Source organism: Myodes glareolus, chromosome 7 (genome assembly GCF_982192425.1).
Source record: "Myodes glareolus chromosome 7, mMyoGla1.1, whole genome shotgun sequence".
Taxonomy (NCBI): domain Eukaryota; kingdom Metazoa; phylum Chordata; class Mammalia; order Rodentia; family Cricetidae; genus Myodes; species Myodes glareolus.
Window position 1 is genome coordinate 91,661,266 of NC_142032.1, and position 25,975 is coordinate 91,687,240.

General features: G+C 45.8%; 1 protein-coding gene across 10 annotated transcripts in view; it reads right to left on the reverse strand.

Annotated features, from left to right (window-relative positions):
* Nucleotides 1-25,975, reverse strand: part of Tead1 (TEA domain transcription factor 1) — a 229,963-nt gene that overhangs the window by 52,116 nt on the left and 151,872 nt on the right. For 4 of the 10 annotated variants that reach the window (XM_087908556.1, XM_087908555.1, XM_087908550.1 and 1 more), the window contains 3 exons: nt 15,355-15,419; nt 12,891-12,953; nt 12,739-12,801 (listed from right to left, as the gene is read on the reverse strand). In XM_087908556.1, coding sequence (XP_087764682.1) covers nt 12,739-12,801; nt 12,891-12,953; nt 15,355-15,419 — 191 coding nt within the window. The remainder of the gene's footprint in view (nt 1-12,738; nt 12,802-12,890; nt 12,954-15,354; nt 15,420-25,975) is intronic. The other 6 variants (XM_087908551.1, XM_087908558.1, XM_087908559.1 and 3 more) reach the window with 3 other exon arrangements.

Genomic DNA, 25,975 nt, shown 5'->3' on the forward strand with positions numbered 1-25,975 from the left:
AGAGGAATGGCCATAGGTGTCTTCCCTATGCTTCACAACTTCTTTGGAGCCCAGACCTGATGCTTTAAAAAAGGGAGGCCCAGACTTTTTGCTGCTCAGCTGGAGTGAATTCTGAAGAACAGAACCACTCCAGGACCTGGCTCTGCTCCATGAGAAAGTCCTCAGCCTCTCAGAGACCTGTGAATTCTGTGTCTATGAGATACTGATGGGAGGGGTGTGTCTGCCTGGTCTAGTGTGGAATAGGATTGGTGCATTTTAGGGGGCAGCCTGTGAAACCAAAGCCCAGGTCCAAAGAGAAACCAGTTCCTTGAATCTCCACGACCTACTGGCTATGAGGCCCTGTGATGTAGGAGGTTCTTCTGACTATGTGTTGCTTTTATGGGTTAATGAATAAAGAAACTGGCTTGGCCTGATAGGGTTGAATAGAGCTAGGTGGGGAAAACTAAACTGAATGCTGGGAGAAAGAGGGCAGAGTAGAGAGAAGCCATGTAGCCCCACTGGAGCTGGATGGAACTTTACCCGGTAAGCCACAACCACGTGGCAATACACAGATTACTAGAAATGGGTTAAATTAATATGTAAGAGTTAGCCAATAATAACCTAGAGCTAATGGACCAAGCAGTGGTTTAAATAATATAGTCTCTGTGTGATTATTTCGGGGCTGAGCAGTCGGTAACCAACAAGCGGCTTCCTTACAACAGACCTGTTTGAAACATTTCTCTTTGCTAGGTATGTTCAAAAGTTCTTCAAACACCCATGAAGGCTTGATAGTATCCTTAAACAAAATCTTTTTAACACTTATTAAGAATGTATGTGCTGCCATGTGGAGGCCAGAGGGCAGTTCTCTCCTTCCACCCTGTGAGGCCCTGGGATTGAACTCAGATCATCAGGCTTGGCACAAGTGCTTTAGCTGCTGAGCCATCTCACCAGCCACATTCTCCTTCTTTTGAAACAAAGATTAGTCAGCATGAAGGGAGAAAAGAAACTATCTTTGTTGATTACCACCACAGCTTCAGAACAAGATGTGACTCATCTACTTAACGACACTGGCCATTCTGGCAGATACATTAATAAAAACAAATACAGGAGAGCAGAGGCATTGTCTCTGTGATGTCTGGAGTACCCAGAGCTTTCCTGGAGTGAACTATACCTGTTAGGGATTCAACAGGTTTCCTGGCTTCCTGTCCTACCCAGGGCAAGTCAAGTCAGGCCCTTCACTTTCCTCACTTAGGAAGAACTGTACCTGAATTTCTTACACCCTCCTGGCTCCATTATAAATGCAGACATTTGTAGCTATGAGGGTGGCTGGTGAATTCCATTATAACCAGCATATCATAATCCATAAGGCCAGTGAACTAATGAGCAGAAGCAACCAAGTAGTTTGTTCAGATCTGGGCACCTCTTAGCTGCCTGTCATGACAGAAAGCCAAGCGTGGGGCGGAAATGTTATCTCCACTAGTGGCTCCTACACTTGACCCACCTGCCTGAGAACAGGCAATTTTCTGTAAATGGACTGAAATGTCTACACTTGTGACTTCCTGCCATTTTCAGCAGAAATACTCTTATTCATTAGATCTCATAGCAGTGGTCTTTCATCACAATATACATGGAAAAATTAAAAGGGTTGTGGTGTGTGTGTGTGTGTGCGTGCGCGTGCGTGCATGTGTGTGTGTTGGGGGGGGGAGTCTATAATCTAAAGCAACCCTGGAGATGGATAATAAGTACTGGCAGGGCCACATGAAAATCAGGATAAGAGCCTGGCTGCAGACCCTCTTACCCTGATGGGAGTTCAGAAAGACAATCTCTCAGCTGTCATTTGCAGCATAGAGACATGCGCCTGGTTTTAGAAAAATTATCACCCCCAAGTGTCAAACCTGGGTAAATTGCTTGCCTGTGTCACTATGGGATAATATCCTGGTCTTTATCTGTTGGCTCTGCTCACCCTCACACAAAAGAAGAGGGGCTGATGGACCACGCAAGTCTCAGTGCTGCGTGTAAGAAATGTGAGCTATGTTCACACACCAAATTAATTTCACTCTAAGATGTATTTGCACCTCTCAATGTTTCCAAGAAGAGGATGAGATTTACAAAGGATGAACGTACTGTTTTATCTTGAAACACTGCAGTAAGTCAATATTGAGTTATGCTCTGCCCATCTTAGACCCCAGGAAACACTGAGTATGTGTATGTGTACACAGGAGAAGAGAAACAGTCAGGGGGAGGGAGTGGGGAAAGGGGACAAGTTCACACTCCCTGTTTCTCTTGAGCCCATGGCCCACTGAACTGTCAGAGAGGAGCAAATATGGGCCAAAGATGCTGGAAAAGTCTGGGCTAGAGGTAAGAGCCTCATTATCTACCCTCCCTTCCTGGCCATTTAATTTATGCCGTCCACCCTCAAGGGCCCCATCACCCCTGCCCCATCTGCACAGTCCAGCAGGCTCCTCAGCCTGAAACTTCACAAACTGTTAGTACACAGGCTTTCATATTCTTGAAGACAAGCTCTGATCTGCTGGCTGCCTCCCCTCTGTGATCAGAATGGATGAGGTGTTAGGGAAATACCTGTATGTAATATAATGGATAGGCAGCAATGTGAATGAATGCACATGGCTGAAGAGGGCGTTCTTCAAGTCCAGGACATTGTATCAACCAGACTCTAGCTATCATATGAACCTTTCCCTCCTTTCTCATTGTTTTCCCAGCACACAGTTAGCTTGCAAAAACAATCTCATTGTCTCTAGACATTTTCCAGAGAAAAACTTTGAGGATAATAAATATGTGTGTGCCTATTTGCAGTGTATCTCAGCTGCCATTCATTAATGAACAGCATGCTATATACAGTATATATAACCTGTGACGTTCTCATAGAGAATATACAGAATATATATACAAATGATACAACACACCAGTTTATTCATGAGCTATGTCATCTAGGAATTTAGATCCCAATCTGATTTATCCATACGGAAAATACATATGAAGTCATAGAGATCAAGAGCAAAAAGCTCTCATAAGCTATTACATAATTTCCTGCAAACATGCTTTCCCCAGCAAATAAAATTATAACACAGGGGAGAGAAAACAGCAATTTGCTTGGGGGGAAAAATTCTTTCTACCAGAAAGACAAAACATGAAACAGCTCCCCAAGAATTACTTTTGCAGATGTGTCTACTCAAGCATAGGGTGGATACATGTGACCTCTGCAATAATTAACCGTGACCCCTGAGCAGACAAGCCTCACAAAAACATAAGGTGATCTGGGCAAAGGATGGGGCACTTGAATGCTTTCTAGCGACGATCTCTAATTTGCCTATCATTGCAGAAGGCGGGAGCAAACACAAAAGGGGCGATTCTGGTCAGGCCACAGCTACTGAGGAGGAGGGAAGCCACATTCAGCGCTGGTCTGACTTGCTGCCTAATGAGTAGCAATTAATTCATCGCATTGTATTCTGAAATGCCGAAGACTCCATTCACATCAAAGAAAAAATTTTTCAAGGCTTTTACACATTGTTCATTTTCAAATGTACAGAGCTATGTTTAGCTCCGTGTCATTGTCCACAGCGGTTCTTTTCTTCTGATGTAGGCCCCTGGCTTCACAAAGAACCGCAGATGAGGAGCTGGGTAGGTGAGCCTTGAGACTGTCCTAAGAATCGAGGATGTGGGCCAGCTGCGGTCTGGAGCTAGGTCCTGTGTCTGGGAGCTGGGCTCTGGAGTGGGAGCTAGCCTTCACTGTGCACCTTCGCCATTTCCCTCAGACTCAGAGGAGAAAGGTCTGCTGGGGAGAACCCATGCACAGCACCAAGTCAGGGACCGGATCCCTTCCGCACAGCTCTGCAAAGAACTTGCTTTGGCACCAGACAGGCCAAAGATTAGGGTTGGATCTGTGACCCCAGACAGGTCACAAAGTTTCTCTGAGCCCTTTCTGCCTCTTTGCTCAAGCAAGAGCAAGGACAGCCAGGATCAGACAAGATGGCAACCCACTGGCCCACCCTCCAGGCTTCCCCTATCATGACCTGCTTCTCAGGAGCTCTGGTCTTCAGTGCACAATCTTGGTCACGATCATTATTCTAGAGTGTTCTCTGATATACCTTGGAGGTTGCTTAGCAAGAGATTTCTCAATTTAGATAAAAACACAAAACAGAGCTGCTTCAGTTTACCCTAAAAAAATCTTTGAGTCTTGTTCAGCCTGCATAGAGAGGCAAACAGATTCAATGCTGGACTCCCTCACAAAGTCAGTCCTGTTTTGCCATATTCCTGGTGGAGATTCTAATTCCACCCCACATCAGCTACTATGCCTCTGAGATCAAAAGATTCATGTAATGAATGTAAGAGAACCTGAAGACTGGAACATGAAGGAAGCCAGCATGGTTTCTCAAACTCAAGACATGGCTTGAAGGATGCAGGTTCCCATCAAGGCTTGGGACCTCGTGTTTTGTTCAGGTCCCAGTCCTCGTGTGGCCCAGGGACCACAGGGAGTGCCCATGGCTATCTCCCTTGGAGTATGCCTTATTGTTAACACTAACTGGATGCAGCAGGCTGTACTTGAGTGATGCTCCAAAAAGTTCTTGAACTTGAAAGAATAAAATCTTTGCTTATTAGAAGGAATGGTGGACTGGAAAGAAAGGTCTGTTCGAAGATCAAATCACAAAGGGCCCCAGGGCAGAAATGAAGGAAGGCCTCAGCAGAGTTCGCATAGCTAATAATTCAGTCGCTAGACAGATCAGAGGCACAGGCGGCTTGGATGAGGCACTGTTGGGAGCTTTTCTTCATTGCATGCCACAGCCGGACACAAAACAATCTGCCCACGAGAGACTCCTGCCACAGTGAGGACAGAGCGAAGGCCTCCTTTCCTCTTCATATTTTCTCATGCTGTGCAATCATTTAAACACAAACGTGAGGTAAAAAGGCTGGCTCTGTCCATCTCCCTTGGCCATCTGCATAGCAATGCATAAATCCCAGGGTCTCTGCCATGATAGTTCTGGACATCTTGGGTGAAGAAGGAGACTCAGAGCAAAAAGCTCTATATGGAAACTCCACAGAGCAAAGAAAATATGCAAAACATGGAAAACACAGCTGCATTATTTTCCCATGCCAGGCTGAGTCTCAATCTGCAGAATCTCTAAAAGAGCTAATCGGGATAGATTCGTGGAGAGTAAAACACTTCAGAGTAGGAAAGAATTTCAACTGTTGTGAGCAGGTCCTCAGACAACTATGCTGTCTCCTACAACCCTATCTGAGATTTTAGCAGGGTTCTAAAGTGCAGGGAACTGGGGTGTCAGATGGCAGGTGCTGCTGCAGCAGATGCAGCTGGTAACAACATCAAACAGCCAGGTCCAAGTTGGCATCTGTGAATTCCATCCACCTAGGCTACAGACCTAGAGGGTACTTGCTTACTGCATTGTGTGGCTGGACCTTCTACTTTGCTGGTGGAATCAGGACAGAAATAGAGCCCGGGGTCATCTAAAACACATCCACTTGCAGAAGAGTCCTGGGTCCCAGGCACGCTGTCAAAACAGGGAAGCAGCCTCAAAGATAAGCTCCCACAGGCCTGGAGGAAGCACTTTTGCTCCTTTCTTAGGCATTTTGATCAAGAAAAGATAAACCCCTGACTGTGTGAATCTTGGTGCTCTGGTTTCCCTTTCTCTACCTCTGTGAGTGTCTACTTGAGCGGCTGACACCACCCTCCCTTCTCTGATGCTTGGCCTCCTTTTCACACTGTTAGGGATCCAACCATGCCAGGCAAGCACTCCCTGGGCTATACAATCCCAGCTAACTCTCACTCGGTCACCCTGCATCTCTCCCATATGATCAAGGCCTGGGGTCACACCAAGTGGCCAAGTCAGTCTTCTGAAGCTGCTGTAAATGCAGGGGGAATCTTGTGTTGGCGTCAAGGGCAACAGCAAGAACTCTTGGGAGACAAGGAGCCACATCCAGCCTAATACGGCTTCAGAGCAAGATGGGGACAGAGTTTTCCCTGGGTTTTATTTTATCAAAGTAACAAAAGAAGGGCTTGGGAGTAGGGGAAGCAGGAGAAGGGACTAAGTATAGTTAGAGAAGAAGGGAGGGAGGTTGGAAGAAACCAGAAAAAGTACAGATTAATGTTTTCCCTTTTAATTGTTCTGTAACAACAATAACAGCAAAAGGAAGCAAAAAGTCCCTTCTGGAGTGAGTACACAAACCTGAGTATTGTGCTTTGCTTTTTGTGATGTAGCTACGGTCAGCCTAGGAGATTGACCTTAAATTTGTGACAATCCCCCCTCCCCAGTCTCCCCAGTGCTGTGATCACAGGTATGGAGTAAGCACACCTGACCATGTGGTGCAGGAGAATTGTCTGTATTCTGTCAATCATGTATTTTAATAAAACGCTGATTGGCCAGGCAGGAAGTATAGACGAGTCAACCAGACAGGAAGTAGAGGTGGGGCAATGAGAACAGGAGAAGGCTAGGAAGCAGGAAGCTCGCTCTGTCATTCCTGCCCAGACCACCGAACAGGCAACATGTGAGCTGTCACACTGAGAAAGGTACTGAGCCGTGTGGCTAACATAGATAATGATAATGGATTAATATAAGTTACAAGGACTAATAAGAAGCCTGACCTAATGGGCCAATCAGCTTTATAATTTATAGAGATCTCTGTGTGATTGATTTTCTCTGGGACTTGCCGGCTGTGGGGTACCGGACAGGAACAGATACCCCAACATGCCAACCCCTCATGTTACAACCATGTACTGACTTTTATATATTTAAAATTTAGCAAAAAGTAAAAACTTCATGTTAAGGGCTGGAGAGATGGCTCAGAGGTTAAGAGCACTGGCTGCTCTTCCAGAGGTCCTGAGTTCAATTCCCAGCAACCACATGGAGGCTCACAAACATCTGTAATGAGATCTGGCACCCTCCTCTGGCGTGTGGGCATAGATAAAGGCAGAATATTGTATACATAATAAATAAATAAATCTTAAAAAAAACCTTCATAGCTAATAATACTAATGCATGCTCTCAGGTAATCAGTGTCACTTTGAAAGAACCCAACTTTAAGAAATTCAGGATTTCTTCCTTTACTGTGTGTGTGTGTGTGTGTGTGTGTGTACACGCATGCACACCTTCTTCAATCACTCTTCACCTTATTGTTCTTAGACAAGCTAGGCTGGCTGTCTAGCAAGCCTACGGGGTTCCGAGGAAGCGCTCCAGCACGAGGATTACAGATATGTGCCCGTACCAGCTTTTACATAGGTGTTGTGGATCTAAGCCCAAGTCTTCCTGTTTGCTTGGCAAGCACTTCCCTGACTCTGCCATTTCCCAGCTCTTAACAAGCAACGTAAATGTGTTACTACAAATCTTATTCAGGGGGCTGGAGAGCTGGCCCAACAGTTAAGAGCACTGGCTGCTCATCCAGAGGTTCTGAGTTCAATTCTCAGGACTCACATGGCAGTTCGCCACGGTCTACAATGGAACCTGATGCCGTCTTCTGGTAAGCAGATGTACATGTAGACAAAACTCTTATGTACAGAAAGTATATAAACAAATAAATCTTTTTAAAAAAATCTTGCTCAGCAGTTCCATCATGTATCTTATAGACTTAAGAACAGAACTAGTACTCGTAATTCTCTCTTTAAAAACTCTGAGGAAGGAGATCAAAGCAGTCATAGTAGGAGAAGTAGGGAGTGAGTGGAGGTTGACCTTAAGGGACGACTGAAGGTCCCTGAGTAGAGCCTATGCTATAGAAGAGTCCCCGGCCCAGGCACCTACTTCTCCTAACACATTATCATAGGCCAGGCACTGGGTTGCTGCCTCTAACTTGACCTCTCTTACTATATACCTAGGATAGAGCAAGCTTTAAGGTCTTTCCAGAAGAGCTTTATGAATAACTTCTGGGTGCTTCCCAGCACCTCGGGCAGCTCCCACTTCAGTGCCATGATGCAGAGCTGCTTTAATCATGGTCTACTGTACTCTTCAGGGTGCTCCAGATACCCTACCTATATGAAAACTTAATAGGTTCCTCTATGCCCTGGTCTAACTGGACCCACTCCACAGAATTTTCTTCAATGGTCCACCCTCAGATCATATGTTCTTTCTTCTCTGGGCCCTGTTTCATGTGGGAAACTGACCAGGGAATTAGCACAAAGTTCAGTGTTTCCCCAGATTACCAGCTCTACAAGGCCAAGGTCTACAATGCACCAGACTTGAAGAAACCCCAGAGGTTAAGTGAAGCAATCACTCCCTTATTTTTAAAGTTCAACAGAACCTTGTCCCGCATGTTAAGATGGAGACCAACTTAAGAGTCTGCATATCTGGGAGCTGATTGAGCCTACAGTCACTCTGAGAACCAGTCAATAGCAACATGGTCACTGGGAATGTCAGGAGAGGTTTTGTCACCTCCATGAGTCATTCTTTTGCTCGGAGAAATGTGTCAGGAACACGCATTGAATGTGGGATACTAAGGTTTGAAAAAAAAAAAAAGCCCGAAGTTAGAGACCTCCTTGGCCTTCTGCCTAAGGCAGGGTTGGTGGTTTCTCAATCTGTACTCCACGGAGCAGCCAATGAGAACGACTTGAAGCTAAGGATCTGGAAGGGTGAGTGTCGATTAGATCCACTTTGATCTTCCATGCTACAGTTGCACCTTAAAACAAGGTTTGTTGTTAAAGTGGGGGAGGGGGGATGAATGTGGGTGAAACATCCCCCATGAAAGTGTAAGGGCCTGAATCTGAATTCCCCAGCACCCACATAAGGGGGGAGTCTTTGGATTCAGGAGGTAGAAACAAGGGAGTTTGGAGCAAGCTGCGTGGCCAGAGCAGCCTAATCAGGGAGATCAGTAGCTCTGTCTCAATATAAGGTAGGGAGGAATTGAGGAAAACACCCAACGTCAACATTTATCTACACCCCCCACACACCTCCATGTGTGTGTCTCCCACACACAAAAAACATGCACATTTAAAGCAAGTTGGCTCAGGGGAAGAGTACCCAGCAGGGACCCAGTTGTACACACGCCAATTTTGCCAACTCTGTGGGAAGACAAGGAAATGAGATCCTGGCTTTAGTATTTACAGAAGGTACACGCACACACGCCCCCACACCGTCACTCACAACACCCACCCACTCCAAACACACGTCCCACTTTGATTTCTGGGTATATGGTGACATGAGGAATAGCCTGGAAAAAGGCGCTGCCAATGAGAATAGACCAGTGGTAGCCAAGTCATCTGTCACCTTCTCCAACCGCCTCCTACATCTTTCTCAAGGAAAATACAACAGCTCATGTAATCCTGGCTGCTTCCTGCCACCCCCACTGCATACCCGGAAGCTATTTATGTGATTTTCAAGATGACTTCAAACTGTGTAGTGAGTTTATCTCGCCGGGTATTTTGAAAGTTCAACTAGGACAATCAGTCTGTCCCCGAGGTGAACTCGGTGAAGATACCCGCCACTGTGTCTTCCCAGTGTGCTGCTGGATACCAGAAGAGAGCGCTGAGAGAGGACTCCGATATCACCTCCCCCTGCAAGATCTGCAGACATGAACCCATGTTCTGCTGGTGGCCAGTGAAATGACATCAGACTAAAATGTCCATGGAACATGACTGGCAAGCAGATATATCAATGTTGGCCACTCTTTTTTTCTCCTGGACTGTCCTGAGGTTCTCAGAGGGTGATAAGGTACCATCTTCCACAAAGCTACTGGTGACCACCAGTGTCTGCTCCAATTTACCTCTATATATTAGGAGCCTCAATGTAGGCACTTAGTGGAAGGGCTGTGTGTCCAGCTCCAGGGACTGAAGAGTGGCCGCTTCTCTATTGAATGCTGGCATGAAGCCTTCTGCTAGTTTAAGATTCAGAAACAGCCAAGTTCAAATCCCTCCCTAGCTCTTTATGAGGTCTGGTAGCTTCTGCCAAGTCAGTTAGGGTCTTGACCCATTGAACCATAATTTCTTCACACTTTTTCTTGAAATCAGAACAATGTAGAGCAAACTTGTGGGCTTCAATGAGAGAACACAGAAGGTTCTGCATCAGAATTAAACATGTGTCCTTGAAATCCCAGGCACTAACAGGCCTTCTTCAGGCGTGTGCGCATGGTGCTTCCTCCACATCGAATCATGGCTCCTCCTGCTATCAGTCAACAGTGCCCTGTACCTCAGAGTTCCAGTTATATGGCTAGTTCTGGGACAGGGAATTGCCCACCAAGAGCCCACCAATGAGTGCCATACCTATAACATTTGACAGGAATTAGGTGATGGAGAGAGACACGGAGGACTCCGTTTCTTTTTTTTTTTATTTCTTTTTCAAGAACAGGGTTTCTCTGTGTAGCCCTGGCTGTCCTGGAACTCAACTCTGTAGACTATGCTGGAGTTGAACTCAGGTATCTGCATGCCTCTGCCTCCTGAATGCTGGGATTAAAGGTGTGCCACCACCATCCTATGAGAACTCTATTTCTACAAGAATAGTGTGGAAAAGAAGAATGAAAGTAGGCACTGAAAGGCAGTGGCACTTCTGGGGCTCAAATGTTGAGCCTGCCCCCTTGGGCCTACCCCCAAGAATGGGTTGAAAGTGGGGAGAAAGCAGATTATTTTTTATTGTTTAAGAACAAATATATAAAAACAATCATGTCTGTCTGAATACAGGTGTATGCATAACATCATGACACGTTTGATTTAAAGAAAGTTGAAAAGCCTCTAAGAGATTTCTCATACCTCAAAGGGATAGCTAGTTAGGTTTTTATCACCTTCTGAGGTTTTCGTTCAGCTCCCACCCCCACCCTCCTCACCCCCACCCTAGAAGCCTACAGGGAACACACACAAGTGGAGAAATAGCTTGTCACATCACAGATGGAAATACAAAATTGATAACTATAAACTTCTTTGTACATCATTAATTCATTAGCCTAGAGAAATGAGAATCAGAGTGAGAATTTGAGCAAGCGCTGGGGTAGTTACATCCACAGAGAGAGTACAGCACCTCTGGTTAAAAAGCAGGGTCTAGAAAGTTCCTTTAGCCTTCCAACTGCTCAGCCAGTGCAGCTCCAAGCCAGCCACCATCAGCCACACGTGCGAGCGAGCGAGCAAGCATGCTGCCCACTGCAGAGCGCACATCCTCTGTCCCTCCCTATCCTAGCTCTATGCCAGTTGGCCTGGATTGCATTTTTAAAGTTGATGGATTCAGGAAAGGGGGTCCCAGTGTTCAGCACTATGAAATGACACTGTTTTGGTGTGGAATAAAACCACAAATGTAATGGGGGAGGGGGCACGCGCGGGTGAGAACAGCAACATTTGATACACCATGATTCTAAATTAATTTTTACTATGAACTCAAGATTTTCCCAGAGGTTGTGGATTAGTGCATTGCAGAAACACAAAAGTTGTGCACACTTTACTATAAACTGTGAAGTGGGAAAAGGAACTCGGAACTAAAAATTGTCAATGTCTTAATTCTTAAATTTTACTTAAAGTAATATGAGAGGTGGGATGTTAAGTTGGGAGCATCACCCCAGCCCCTGGCATCCATTCCAGTCCCCTGGCCTGGGAGCTGTGTTGGTCTGGACTCCAAATCCCAGCATGCAGGGTCCTGACTCCTCCCTGATCACTCCCACAGGGTATTTAAGTGGAGGCCAAGAGGAGTTTTGCATGTGCTGCCTGGTTTTCTGTCTCTCCTGCCATGCTCTCGGCCACCCCCGAGAGTGCTGCATTTATTAAAACATGGGCATTTTAATTTTCTTTGATTTGGCCTGATTAGATTTCTGTGTGCCAGTGGAGAGGATTTTTAAATGAGGCATATATAAAAAGCTCTACAATAAACCGGCATACAAGTTTGAGAATTCAGCTATCTCCAAGATTCATCTTTTTTTTTTTTTGCTTATGGCCATATCTGTAGCTCTCTCCTCTATTTTTGAGATAATACCCTATTATGAATTTGTAGCAATCCTCCCTGCCTCTGCCTCCTACGTAACAGGATCACCAGTAAAAGCTACCATGCCTGGTTTAGACTTCTCTACTCAAAGAGACCTATTTAAAATAAACGACACGTCAGACAATATTTTCTGATGGAAATACTGTGTTCAATGACATACATGAAAATGCATTTTCTTAAGATTATTATTATTATTACTACTACTACAACTACTACTGTTATCTATGTGCCTGTGTGTTTTGCTGGCAGAGGCCAGAAAACGGCATCGAACCTCTGGAACTGGAGTTGCAGATGGTTGTGGGGTGCAGCTAAGATGCTGGGAACTGAACCTCTGTTCTCTGGAGGCGCAGCAGAGTTCTCAGTCACTGAGCCATCTCTCCAGTTCCCCTAAGCATTTTTTAAAAAATACAAAGGAAGAGTCATTTCTAAATGTGTGTTATAAAGTCATTTCACAACTCTAGGGAATGATTTATTTCTTTTCTTTTCTTAAGTATATATCAACTGTTTCTCTGGGTGCAAATTGCTAGCTCAGTGCTACAGGGCGGTTATTAGAATAGTTTTATTTTGTTTTCTTTTTTAATCATGTGTCTGTGCTGAAGTGATCAAGGCCAGCTCTCCGCTGCGTTTGCGTTGTTACTGGGAACACGCACACACTCACACACACACACACACACACAGAGTTTAACGTGAGGCCAGTACAGAGAGATTAGACACAAAGAAATGTAAACAGCTCTCACATGCTAGGAAGCTAGGTTACAAGAATCCCGGCACCAGGCATTCACCAGTCACCATGGAAAACAGGAAGTGAGGTGCATAGCAACCACGAGCCAAAAAGCAGAAAAGCGCATACCTTTAGCTTGGAATGAAAATCACGAGATTTCCTTCTGGCAAGAACCTGAATGTGACTAGACACCTGCAGGGTAGGGGAAGGGAGGAAAACAAAGGAAAAGCCTGTAACCATGGAGATGAAAAGCCCCCTACAACTGGGCAAGCCAGACGTACCTTAATGGCGGCTTGAATTTCTCGAACTTTCTTTCTTGCTAAGACCTGTATATGACTAGACACCTACATTTGTCGGGTTTATGCGGGGGGAACAAAACGAGAAAAACAAAAACAAAAAAACAAAAAACAACAAAAAAAGGAAATCAAATATAAAATCGCTACTCCTTGGGAGGGGCGGGGGGAGGGGAGGTTATTTGCATCTCAACGAAGCTCTGCGGTTAGGAACAGACAGTCCCAGCCAGACACCAAGCCCCCAGCACTGATCTAAAGCGTTCTGGATGGGGTCCTCACTGCAGGGACTTGATTCATAAGTTTGGGCGGGCTCACCTCCCGTGTTCCAGCCTGAAGAGATCACAGGTGAATGTTGGGGGAAACCTCATTTGCAAAGCCGTGAGAAGGGGAGAGCATTTTTATGAAATTAAAAAGGCAGGGGTAGAGGGAAATGAAAATAATTACACCTCTGTGTCAGGAGAGAAAAATCGCCCTTTCTCAATTGAGAGCGGACTGTTCATAAATGAACGTGTTCTACAGACTCAAAGCGGAGGCTGTGAGGGAGTTCTGATCTCCCGGAGGACTCTAGGTTCTGTGGCAAACGCTGAAATAATACTGACACCATAAATTAGATCGCCAAGAGAAATGGGACCCAGTTAGCAGAGCCATTCCCCCCTCCCCGCCTTTAAAATGTCTTTAGCCCTTCGATTCTTTCGGGAATCGCCTGTGTGCCAAGTGGATCTGCATATTATTACAAAACACAATGTGTGACTACAGCCAGCCAGCCGGGCCGTCAGTTAAAGTCTGGGGTGGAAAACCACTCCGCTTTGCGGCACTGCACGCTGGAGAGGTGTCGCCGAATATGGCTTACAGGCACCCTGAAGATGGCGATGAGTTAGGCCTCTGACACACACCGGGCACGCAAACCAGCATCTATTTCAGTGGGACTTGATTAAATTTAAAAAAGCCCCGAGTGAAGGGGTCGCCAGGCAAATGACCAGAGCTCACCAGCTAAAAGCCAGTTCAGCATTTGAGACCCGACGCCAGTCTGCATTAGGAGACTGTCAACCTCCTTCCCATTACAAGGCCATAGGCTTTCTGGCAGTTACTCATCTCAAAATCTCCAGTGATTCTTAACAGCGGGACTGGGCAGGAGTAAAGATCTTTTGGTGGTCAAATTTGGTTTTGGAGTTTCAATAATTCACTTTCTTTCCGTTTTCAGAGAAGCAGGGGCTCCCCCATCCTCTTCACCCCCTCCATCTGGCTCCTGTGGATACTCATTTTCACCCAGACTCTCCTCTATGCCCTGACTCACTGAGGGCCATAGCTGGGTGCATCCCCAGCAGACAGTGCCTGCCTGAGCTGTCTGCTGACTCAGCAAGGGGTCAGCACAGACAGCATTTCTGGGGGATTGCTCAGCCCCTTGATCCACACTCCAGAGAGGTAAGCTTTCTCGAGGGGTGTGGTAGGAGGGTGCGCACACTGCAGCTCAGCTTTAAGGAGACAAGGTTGAGCTGGCTGCATTCAGGCCTCAGGCACAGCCCCCTCACCTCCTTTTAATTATTTTGAGGTGAGGCCTCTCACTATGTTGCCCGAGCGGTCTTGAATTGGGGCTTAAAAGATCCAGAAATCTCAGACTCCCAAGTAGCTGGGAATAGAGATATATTCTACCACATCTAGTTGGCTGCAGCTGCTGAACTCTGTGCTGTGCCATTCCAAGTAGGTTAACATTAAAAAACATACATGTGTTTTCCCATTAACGAGTCACCCGTCACATGCGTTATTTGTTTTACTTTCTTTTTCTGATTTTAGAGACTGATCTCCCACCCATTCCAACTGTGAATTCGATCACATCGGAAATATGGATGGCTTTGTGTCCAAAAGAACCAGGGAAGATAGAGCCCTGGACAGAGTCAGAAGAGAAGTCCCATTCCTGTTCTGCAGCATATAAAAATTGTAACTGCTTCATAGTTGCAGCAGCAGAGGCTGACATAAGGCCATTGCTAAAAAAGCCACAGTGCCCTGGAAGTGTATGGCTCAGTATCGCATTTAGGCCATTGCTAAAGGCCACTGGTGGACTTCATTGAAAGCATGATAATTACATAATCGTTTCAGGATGTTAAAATACACAGAACCTCCAAATCTCTTGGCTTGCCAGGAGAAGTGCACCTGCAGTCTTCTGCAACTAGGGAGGTGGGGGAAAAAATGGCAGGACTGAAAACACCTTAGCAAGAGGAGGTTCAGATCCTGGCTTGGCAGTGAACCATGCCATGTGTGTATGACATCACACTAGTGCAGGCCACAGAAATGAATGAAGAGTGGGAGAAAGACACTCCAGGCCACATACAGGGCAGGGCAGACTCCTTACAGGGCACTGGGACTGGGGCTCCTATTGCTGAAGCACAGCAGCCAAGGCAGCCCAATGTCTCGGGGCCATTCGCTCACATGCAAACCTTGCAGGCGGGTACTGTACCTGCTTCCTGGTCCTTGTCTTCCCTGTCCTGAGTTTGATGTATCTGGCTATCAATTCATTTCTACCTGCAAGAAAAAAGAATTTATAATAAGGAGGACTACTTAAGGATAAAAAAAAATCTTAAAACAGTGCTTCCTAATGTTGCAACCCTTTAATACAATTTATTATGTGGCTGTGACCACAACCATAAATTAGTTCACTGTAACTGTATGTACTATTGTTATGAACCATAATGTAAATATCCGATATGCAATCCCAAAGCAGGAGAGAACAACAGGTTAAGAAGCACTACCCTAAAAGCTAAGACTAGAAACAGGATTCAAGATTTTTTAATTGGAAAGGCTGGAGAGGTGGCTCAATGGTTAAGGCCAGTGGCTGCTCTTGCACCATCATCTGTAACCCCAGTTCAAGGGGATCTGGTACCCTCTTGTGATCTTCATAGAAACCGCATACATGCATAAACGAATGCAGACAGAACACTCATATACATTGAATAAAAATCAATCCTAAAAGAAAAATAGAATTTTGAACTGGGGCAGCTGGTGGGGTGCTTGCCTGGCCCTGGGCTAGCTCCCTAGAACATATAAACCAAGCAATGGTGTTACCTGAAACCAATACTTAGGAGGTAGAGGTAGGAGGATAAGAGATTTCAGATCAGTCTGGGATAGGTGAGACTTTGGTTTTTTCCTAATTGGAGCTTTTTTCAGTTTATTCCTGACAGAAAAATAGTACTCTGTCTGAGAAAAAAAGTTTATTAAGGTTAATTAAAATAAAGATCAATTAACTTTAAATTTTGTTCAGTCACCAAGAATTGAAAAGTACCTTATTAGAAAATTCCAGTAAAACTGGACATGGTAGTGTACACCTTTAATCCCCGCACTCGGGAGACAGAGGCAAGTGGATCTCTGACGTCAGCCTGATCTACAGAGGAAAATCCAAGAAAGCCAGGGCTACACAGAGAAACTCTGTCTATAAAACACAACAAGAAAAGTTCAGAACAAAAGTCTTTGTGCTCTTGTTGGCTTTCACCTAAAAAATGCTGAGTTGGAAAGAACAAAGGTCGGTCAGGGTCAGTCTCTGTCTCTGTCTCTGTCTCTGTCTCTGTCTCTCTCTCTCTCTCTCTCTCTCTCTCTCTCTCTCTCTCTCCTTCCCCCCTCCTGGAAGAAAATGAGTCCAGTTCTGTTTTAGTCTTTATTTCTCAATGTCATTTTCTTCTTCATCCAAGCTTCTCCCTGTGGTCGCCTCATTACACACAGGCAAGAGAGACTTTTGTGGCTGTCAAGAACAGCAACGAAAGGAAGCTCAACAATGTGGAAGCCGAAGCCCCCAAAATGTGGTTTCTGCATGAGCTGCTATCTAGTCTCACCTGTGTATATATGGGGGATGGAGGTGACTCAACCTTCTCCAAGCCTTATAATCTTGAATTAAGGAAAAACATCTGAACAAAAAAATATTTTCATTCTTTTTCGTTTTTTTTAACCTTGGGGGGGGGTGTTGTTTTGTTTTCTTTTTCTGAGACAGGGTTTCTCTGTGTAACAGCCCTAGATGTCTTGGAACTCTCTTTGTAAAACAGACTGGACTCAAACTCACGGAGATCCACCTGTCTCTGCCTCCTGAGTTCTGGATTGGGCCGCCATGACTGGCCCAAACTTCTCATTCTTATGCTGTTAGAATCCTGAAATCTTACACTGTGACGTGACAGGACTACACTCTGACAGAAAAACATTGTCCCAGAGGCTGAGGAGGCAAAGGACTACGGGAAAGAAGATGCACTCTTGAAATTGTAGACTTTCTAAGATTGGTTCAATGAGTCACTTCATACAATTCCAGGAACCAGAGCTACAAATCTATATATACTCTACACCACACAGCTCCAGAACCTAGTGGCCTTTAGTCTGCCTCTTTGAAAAGATCAGGTCTAAAGCCAATCATCTGCCATGTGCTTCCTGGCCATGTTGAGCTAGATCTGGCATCGTTGTTTTGTTTTGTTTTGCAGAAAGGGTTTCTCTTTGTAGCCTTGGCTGTTCTTGATTTGTAGACCAGGATGGCTTCGAACTCACAGAGATGCATGGGCCTCTGCCTCCAAGTGCTGGAAATAAAGGCGTGTGCTGCCACCACCTGGCCCCTGAATCACTTTAACGCAAGCATTAGCATGACACATCGGAAGTGTCAGTGCACCAGGTCATGGCATTGTGGCCTGTACTGTGTCGGATTTTCCAGACTCACTGTATGCCTGAACAAGAACCCCTATCTTCTTATCCAAGCTCTCCTGGGTACTAAGCACTTTGCTGGGCACAGAGTAACATAAGTAAACAGTGTTTTCCTCTAGCTGGTAGATGAGGTCACCAGGGGCAGGCTTTGAGGGTTAAAAAAAAAAAAAAAAAAAAAAACAAAACCTTAATACTGTTTCTTTCCAGAGGGCACCCTATGAGAAGTGGCCGCTATAAGCTCATACCAGAAAGAATTAAACTGAGCCAAGTAGGAAGCTTTTCCCGTTAAGATGAGAATCAATCCTGCCTCTTTCAAGTTGTTTCTGTCAGATACTTGACCAAAGAAACAAGAAGTCACTAACCACCCACACACACTCTGTCTCTAGCAAGACGGTGACCACATCCCTGCCTGGGCAGAATAAAGTAAACTATGCTCACAGAAGCCCTGACTCACAGTTCATTACAGCCTGAAACGTTCGTGGCCTCACAGTGACTTGGCCCTTCAGCTACCTGTTTCAAAACCTCACAGAACATGCACAGCACGGAGGGCAAAGGCATCATGATGCCACAAAGTACCCTGGGCCACCCACCCCCTGCTCTGAAACAAACAGAAACAAAACACAAACAAACAATTGCCCCACGCCTAAGTCAGCATGTTTAGAACAGACACAAGAGGCCTGCTGGATCTTGAAGCAGATGGGTAAGACAAGGGCCTTACTTAGGGTTTCATCCTTCAGACTCCCCCAGTTGCTCTTATAGGCCTCCACACAAATGCCTTGCTGTCTTTCAAGGGAGACTGTGTCCTGGACTGTCCTGTCTCCAGATCACGCTGTGCAGGTGAAGGTGCCTGTCACCTTCTCAGGCTAGACACTCAGCTGATACCGTTCCCCACCGCCTAGTTTATTATTTTAGGTATGTGGGTGTTACTGGGGGGCTGTTTTAGAGACAGGGTTTCTCTGTATAACAGCCTGGCTATCCTGGAACTTGTTTTGTAGACCAGGCTGGCCTCGAACTCACACAAGTCCACCTGCCGAGTGCTAGGCTTAAAGGTGTGCGCCACCACTGCCCGGCTGTGTATCGGGGTGTTTTATCTGCATGTCTGTGCGTCATGTGCACGCCGGGCCAGAAAAGCATCTCAGATCCCTCAGGGCTGGAGTTCTAGATGGCAGTAAGCCACCATATGAAGGCCGTTCCTCAGTTACACCCCTCACCCTGTTCCCCCCTCCTTGCAGAACTGCTGGTATTTTTCAAACCCCCAATAAAAAACTTTCCATTTATTTCTACTCCCATTTCACCCTATTAAATTGAGCCTATCATTCCAGCCTGTCAAAATCTTTTCAGATCCCAACTCTGTAACTGAATGTATACTTTCCGGCGCATTTAGAAAAGGGTTTCTAGGTTCCGGGTTTTTTTGGGGGGAAGGGGGGAGAACCTTCGGAGAGCATCCCTGTTCAGAGCCCTCGCTGCCAATATCTCCTGTAGTGCCATTGGGCCTCCTTATCCATCTCTCAGAAGGCCGTGCAGATTTTGCAATTTGTCATAAAGGCTCACTGACAGCCGAGCCCAGGCAGGAGTGCTAATTACCAGAAACCAGACCTGAATGACAATGTCCACAGATCCACCGAGCACCCTCCAGCCCAGGGCACTCTCTGGGCAGTCATTCAGGGCTTTTTGAGCAGTCAGGCCTCTGTGCGACATGCAATTTCAGCTGGGCCTTGTCCAGGTGGCACAAAAGAGGCTCTTGCCCCAAACTTGCTTATTTTCTGTGAATACAGAAAGCCTGGCTTAGGAGATGTGACATGATACTGACATAATGATTTTCGATTTCTCGTAGCACCGGGCTGAAGGAGTAAGAAAGCTAGCTATCTAGGGCAGCCCCAAGCGCCCAAGATCCCCCGAGCCTACGCAAACAGCACTGTGCTTTAATCATGCTCGAAAGTGATTCTAAAGGCTGCTTCTTCTACTGCAAGGACGGACTAAGCACGCTTCTCTGGCCATTTCACTGAAGGTGTAGTTGAAGGCGGGTGTGTGGGGTACCAGCCTGCTTACATAGAAATCTGGCATTAAAATAGGAAGAGGAGAGCTTAATGTTACTGTCTCATCTTTATTCCAGAGATGGACAAGACCACTTTGTTGTTTGTTTTGATTTTTAGAGATAAGGTCTGTGTATCCCTAGCTGTCCTGGAACTCACTCTGTAGACCAGGTTGGCCTCGAACTCACAGAGATCCCCCTACCTCTGTCTCCTAAATGCTGGGATTAAAAGCATGCACCACCATGCCTGGCTAACAAGACCACATTATAAAGCCTGTGTTATTTTCTTCCATGCCCTGCTTCACAATTATTTCTCTTTTAGATATTAAAACCTCCTGTTTTAATTTACGCAGAGTATCTTCCCTAAGATAATGCATAGAAGCCTGAGCAATTCTCTTACAAGCAATGTCCTAATATGGCTGGTAAACTTTGTGTGATTTCAACCCTCTCCACCTAACTCAATTACCGCACTATATGGTTTAATTTGGAAGTACAGGATAATCTATTATCCTGGATCAAATTATTTTAAATTACTTAAAATAGCAGATAGATAGAAATCCTTTAAACCAAAACAGAAATGGTATGGTTGAGTCTATCAAATTTTTCTACATTTATTTCTAATTCTTGCCGGAATTAAAATAGTCTGACTTACTTGAAAAGCAAGAGCGACATTACAACTGTCTACCATTTCTCTGTGGCACTGATGGGACACCCTGAGCTCTACTTCTATTTCTTTTCTCTCTGTGTGTGTGGGGGGAGGGGGGTGCGCACACACAATTCAAGGGTTTGCACTTAGACACCAAAGAAGAATGTTTTCATATTGCACTAGCACAGTCTCCTTTACTGCCTTGAGACAGGGTCTCTGATTAAACCTGAACTCAGCTCAGCATTTATCATCTAGGCTAGCTTGACAGCAAGACCCAACAGTCCTCCTGTGTCTGTGTCACTCTATCCCCAAAGCCTGGTTTTACGCCAGGCAGTGGTGGCATAAACCTTTAATCCCAGCAGTTGGGAGGTAAAGGCAGGCAGATCTCTGTGAGTTCGAGGACAGCCTCATCTACAAGAGCGAGTTCCAGGACAGACGCCAAAGCTACACAGAGAAACCCAGTTTTGCTTTGAAAAATAAGTAAATTAAGTAAATAAACAAATACACACATACATACATAAATACACGCACCCAAACACTAGGTTCAAGGGATCCAAACTCAGCTCCTGGTGCTTGCTTCTACCCATGAAGCCATCAACAGAGTCCCCCACTTCTCTCAAAGCATGGTGTCAATAGGGCCCACCAACCCTCAACTGGACTGTGTAAATTTCCTAGTCAAGAGCTGGGACAGACACCACAACAATCCAGCGATGCAGTAACTGGGAGGGGCACCCAGTCTGCACTTCAGGGTCTTGCTGAGCATCCACAGTCAGAGCACTGGCCATTAGACATGTTCGCTCTTGCTTCTCCAGTTCTGTGAACATTACATTGGAAAATGGACTTACAGCAAGGTAAACTTAATTTTACACAATCTCCCCACGCAGTTTCTGTACATCATCTGAAACAATTGTGGTTTTAGACTGTGAATTTTTTTTTGAGATTTTGGGAATATCTACATCTATGATTGGAATATCTTGTGGGCGCACCCATAACTAGATATGAAATCCATGTATTTTTAAAAATAAATATACCTTTATCAACAGGCCTGCAGGAAATGTAATACATTTAAAAACACACACAAGGTTTAACTACAACCTGTCACATGAGGTTAGACCTAGAATTTTCCACTAAATTTCAAATGCACTCCAGATTTCTGTATTAGAGATTGTCAGGCTATATTTATTAGTACTGTTTGTTTAGGCTTTTTGAGACAGGGTCTCATGTAACCCAGGAAGGTGACCTTGAAGTCCTAAACCTCCTTCTCCACCTTCCAAGAGCCGAGACTGCAGATGTGTGCACTAATACAGATGTGTGCAGTACCCCAGACGCCCCCTTTCCTGTCCCCAGCCACCAAAACCTGTTATTTTGTTGTATGGGGAAGGCATCTAAAGGCATCTAAAGCTTCTCTGGAACATATCATTACCTAGAATGACAAGGCCAATCCAGCAGGCGGGGTGATGCTGACCACTGTGCACGGATAAACCTTATCTTAACAAGCAGGATCCTGGGACTCTTATAAACCACACTGGCTGCCCCAAACAAAAGCTTGCTAAACCCACTCTCCATGCTCCCATCAGAAACTGAGAGGCTACATACAGGCCACACTGGGTATTCCTGACACATCTCTGCTCTTTAAGAGTATTGTCGCTAAATGTCACCTCATGGCGCAACTCCAACAAAGGTGTACACACACACACACACCCTTTGGTTCTCAGACCAAAAGTTGTGACCATGGTTGTTTCTCTTACAGTCAGGAGGCCAAGGTCACAACTGATACAGCCTGAACTGCTTAGCCTATCCTGCACTCTCCCCAGTCCTTAGATGTCTAAATTTAATGTTTGACAGAAGGCCTGCTCTCTGCCTTTTCCTGCCTGTAGTGTACCTTCTTACTAAAAGACAAGATAGAGAGAATTTGCTGGAAAGTAGAGTTCACACTGGGTTTCTAAACCCAGAGGAGATGGGTTAACATTGTTGTGGGCTGCACATGTGAAGGAAAGTGGCCTCGAGGTCGTGTTTGAGGCTCAGCAAATTCTGGGTCTGTGGCTACAAATTGTAGCCCAGAGACACTCAGCTTTGACAGAGGAAGAGCCACTTTGTTATTGAACGGAGTCAGATTGCCGAGAGGGGAAGAATAGAATGTCCCCGCTACAGCCAGCAGAAAGAAACTCAACTTTAGGCAGGGCTCCCAGGGCATCAGAAGTATGGAAAAGGTTCAGGCCCAGGACTAGAAGGAAACCTGTGTTGCCCTTCATCCTCCACCAGATCTATGTGAGAAACCCCACCCCTATCTTCAGATGTAAGGTGCCGTATCTGAGCAATGCTGTTATCAGAAGGTCATCGATCTATGGGTACAGCTATAGGGTTAGTCATACACCACCCCAAATCCTGATCTTGACCAAAGCGGTATTCAATTACTAGGATGTTCTCTAAGGATACTTTGAGTTTCCTGTATAACTGGTGGTCAAGCGGTCTCATGAACTGGAACGTCCCTGAATATTCCCCATGTCTAGAGTCCATCCACCTTTCTGATAGCATTATCTGTCCAGAATTCTGACCTGGTACTAGACCCCCAAACCTCCCCTTTCCGAAACACCTCTGTTTTTTGAAATGACAGTATGTAGGTCTTCCCTGCCTGCCCCACCCAGCAGCTCGGTGTTAGCAGAGTATGCCCCACCTGAGTCATAAACAGCCCTATAACCAAATCTGCTCATGGACCATCACTATAAAGGCAAGAAAAAGATGCAGTGGGAAGAAGCAGTGAGAAGCCTTCCAACAGTACCAGAGTCATGGGGTAAGGGAAGTGGGGTTAAGCGCGGGCTCTGTCCTCCAGGGCCAGCAGCCATACATAGCACAGAGAGGGGTTCACGGTGGACCGTCTCAGACAGGATGCCATTAACACACCTTCTAACCCTGGGATTCATTTTTATCACACTGGAGTTCAGCTAAATGAGAGGGGAAAGCTAATGTTCTAGAATGTAAAAACTACATTCAGGAGTAGGGGGACATTTCAGGAACAAAGCAAGTATCACCAGCTCAGCAGAGGTCTATGAGGTGTGCATCTGTGGTCCTGGCCAGAGGAGGCAGTCACTGGTCTTACTTTATTAACATTAAGGCTTAATCATTAGCCACTACCACCACGGCAATTTGCCCTGGCATAGTGGGAAGTGGTGAGGTTCAACAAGGGGAAAGACACCCACTGGTCAGACCAAAGGGGGTGCGTTTGAGGGAGCACAGGCGAGACGAGAGGAAAGTGGTGCCACTTCGAGGAGTTTATAGTGTTTAGAGAATCTCCAAAGACGTCCTGACTGGGTGTCCGACTGTGTGCTCACCTGGTGCCCAGTCTCCTCACGGCTATGAGGCTTAAACACTACACTGCCACCTCTTCCCTACCCCCAACACACACCAGGCAGGAAGCTCCAGGAACAAAGCTGGATTTCTGCTCACTGTACCGAGGCAGGCCACAGAGTGGAAGTCTCCACAGGAGGGATGCAGGATCAGTGTGAGAAGGTGACTTCAGGAAAGGGGGCGTTTCAATCAGTCCCTGAGCAGCATCAAGGAGGAAGTAGCCAGGCCAATGTCTCAGTTAATCCCCAATATAAATCATTGACGAAAAAAAAAACTCAGTGCCAATGTGGAAAATCACCAGGAAGGTCGTCAGGACTGCATGTTCCTGAGCTAAAGGTCTGCAGGGGAACTGGCGGCAGTTCCCTGAGATGACCCGTCTCTTCATTCAGGGCCATAGGAGAACAGCTGAACCGAGAAGGATGATGGACACCTGCCTGGCCGGCCACAAGTTCAGATCTCCCTAAAATCTAAACTGTCTGGTAATAATTCAAGTTCTAGCTTCCTGGGAGTGTCCACCACCTTGACAGCATTATCAAGTGACAGCCCCTTAAGATACCTTCATCATGGGTATCTTATGGGGCTGTCACTTGAGACAGCTCATAATACATTTGCATGGAACTACAGGAGAGCAGGTAAAAGTGGCTCAGGCTTTGCTGAACATAACAGATCTGATTATGCATGCATACAATCCATGCTATAATGGTTCTGTAGAAAATTAAATAGAAATGATGGTTTCCTTTGGGAAGGTGGGGGAGAGGGCGGTTCAAGACAGGGTTTCTCTGTGTAGATTTGGCTGTTCTGGAACTCACACTGTAGACCAGGCTGGCCTGTAACTCACAGGGATCCGCCTGCCTCTGCCTGTGCCTCCCAAGTACTAGGATTAAAGACATGCGCCACCAATGCCCAGTAGGAACGATGCTTTCTAATGGCTAATTCTCTATGAAGCAATAAAGACACACCACTCAATAGAGGACAGTGCTAGCTTTGATACATACCCCAGCTGTGGTTCAAGCCATTGTCCACACCTCACAGATCACTGAGACTTACAATATGGTTCTGGGATAAAGGATCTACAGCTTCAAGACCTTCAACGTCTCCGCTGCCTCCAGCCCAAATCAGTAGCTTCAAGAGATATCCTATGGTGTGTCACCATAGTTTGCACTCCCCCACCGACTTAACTTTTTTTTCATGGCACCCTTCCACCATCATTTAGTTCACTTTACCATCAGGATGCATACCCAGCTCCCAGGTCCTTGAACCCGTCCAGTCATAGCTTCGCTATCCCCGAGACAGTATGAGAGTTAGCTTCAATTGTCAGCTTCACCAAACCTAGAGCTACCCAGGAAGAGAATCTCAGTGAGGATCTGTCTACACTGGGTTGGCCTGGGGTGCATGACTGTGGAAAGGCTCATCTACAGCGAGCGATGCCATCTCTATATGCATGAAGTCCTGAACTGTGTCAGAGTAGGGGAGCGGAGCTGAGAAGGAAGCAAATGAACGAGCGCGCATTGATTTCCCTTTGTTCCTAACTGTGGAGGACAAGCTGTCTTAAGTTCCTGCCACCGTGACTTCCCTGCTACAGTGGACTAAAACCTAAAATGATGAGCTCACTTTCTCCTCTAAATTATCTTTTGTCAGGGTGATTTATCACGGTGACAGATGAAACTAGGACAGATTATCAATCAAAATTATTCTAGGTACAGCTCATCTGAAACACGCAGGTCACGGTGCTTTGGGGTGGGGTGTTTGGTCCGGGAGGACCACAGAGCAAAACGAGATACAAGAAACTGTGGGTTCAAAACAAGCAGCTTAGTGTACAAGAGGAATGATGCCTGACTGTCATCAGGAAAGCAGCATGGGAGCCAACATCTTCCTAGTCCTTCACTTTCTTGTGCGCCTGGTCACTGCCCAGAGACTTTTTTTTACAAGTGTCTATCTTATAGATTGGAAGCTTCCAGAAGGCACCTTCAGTATCTTGGCATCCCACATGTCCACAATATGCATAAAGTTTATTGGGGTCTCAACCTATTGCCTTCAGCTCTGCAGTGATCTGAACGGACCCCTGACCAGAAGTTTCAGAACAAAAATGGTTCTGATGGTCCCTTTCAAAGTATCTCTTTCAGGTCCACATCTGTTTATGTTGGCTGTTAATGGTTTGAAAGTAAGATGACCAAAACAGCAAATGCCATAACACTTGACTCTCCAAGTGTTTGAGAGGTTGCAGGGTCTCATTAAATGAAGTGGGTTGATGGGGAAGGAGGGGTATGAGATTATAGGCCAAACACACTTCTTGCCGTCTCTGATTAAAGAGCAACAAGTCCTGAGGCATTCTTATCACTAGGCCACCCCTTCGTGAAGGACTGTGTCCCTCAAACCATGAGCCACAAT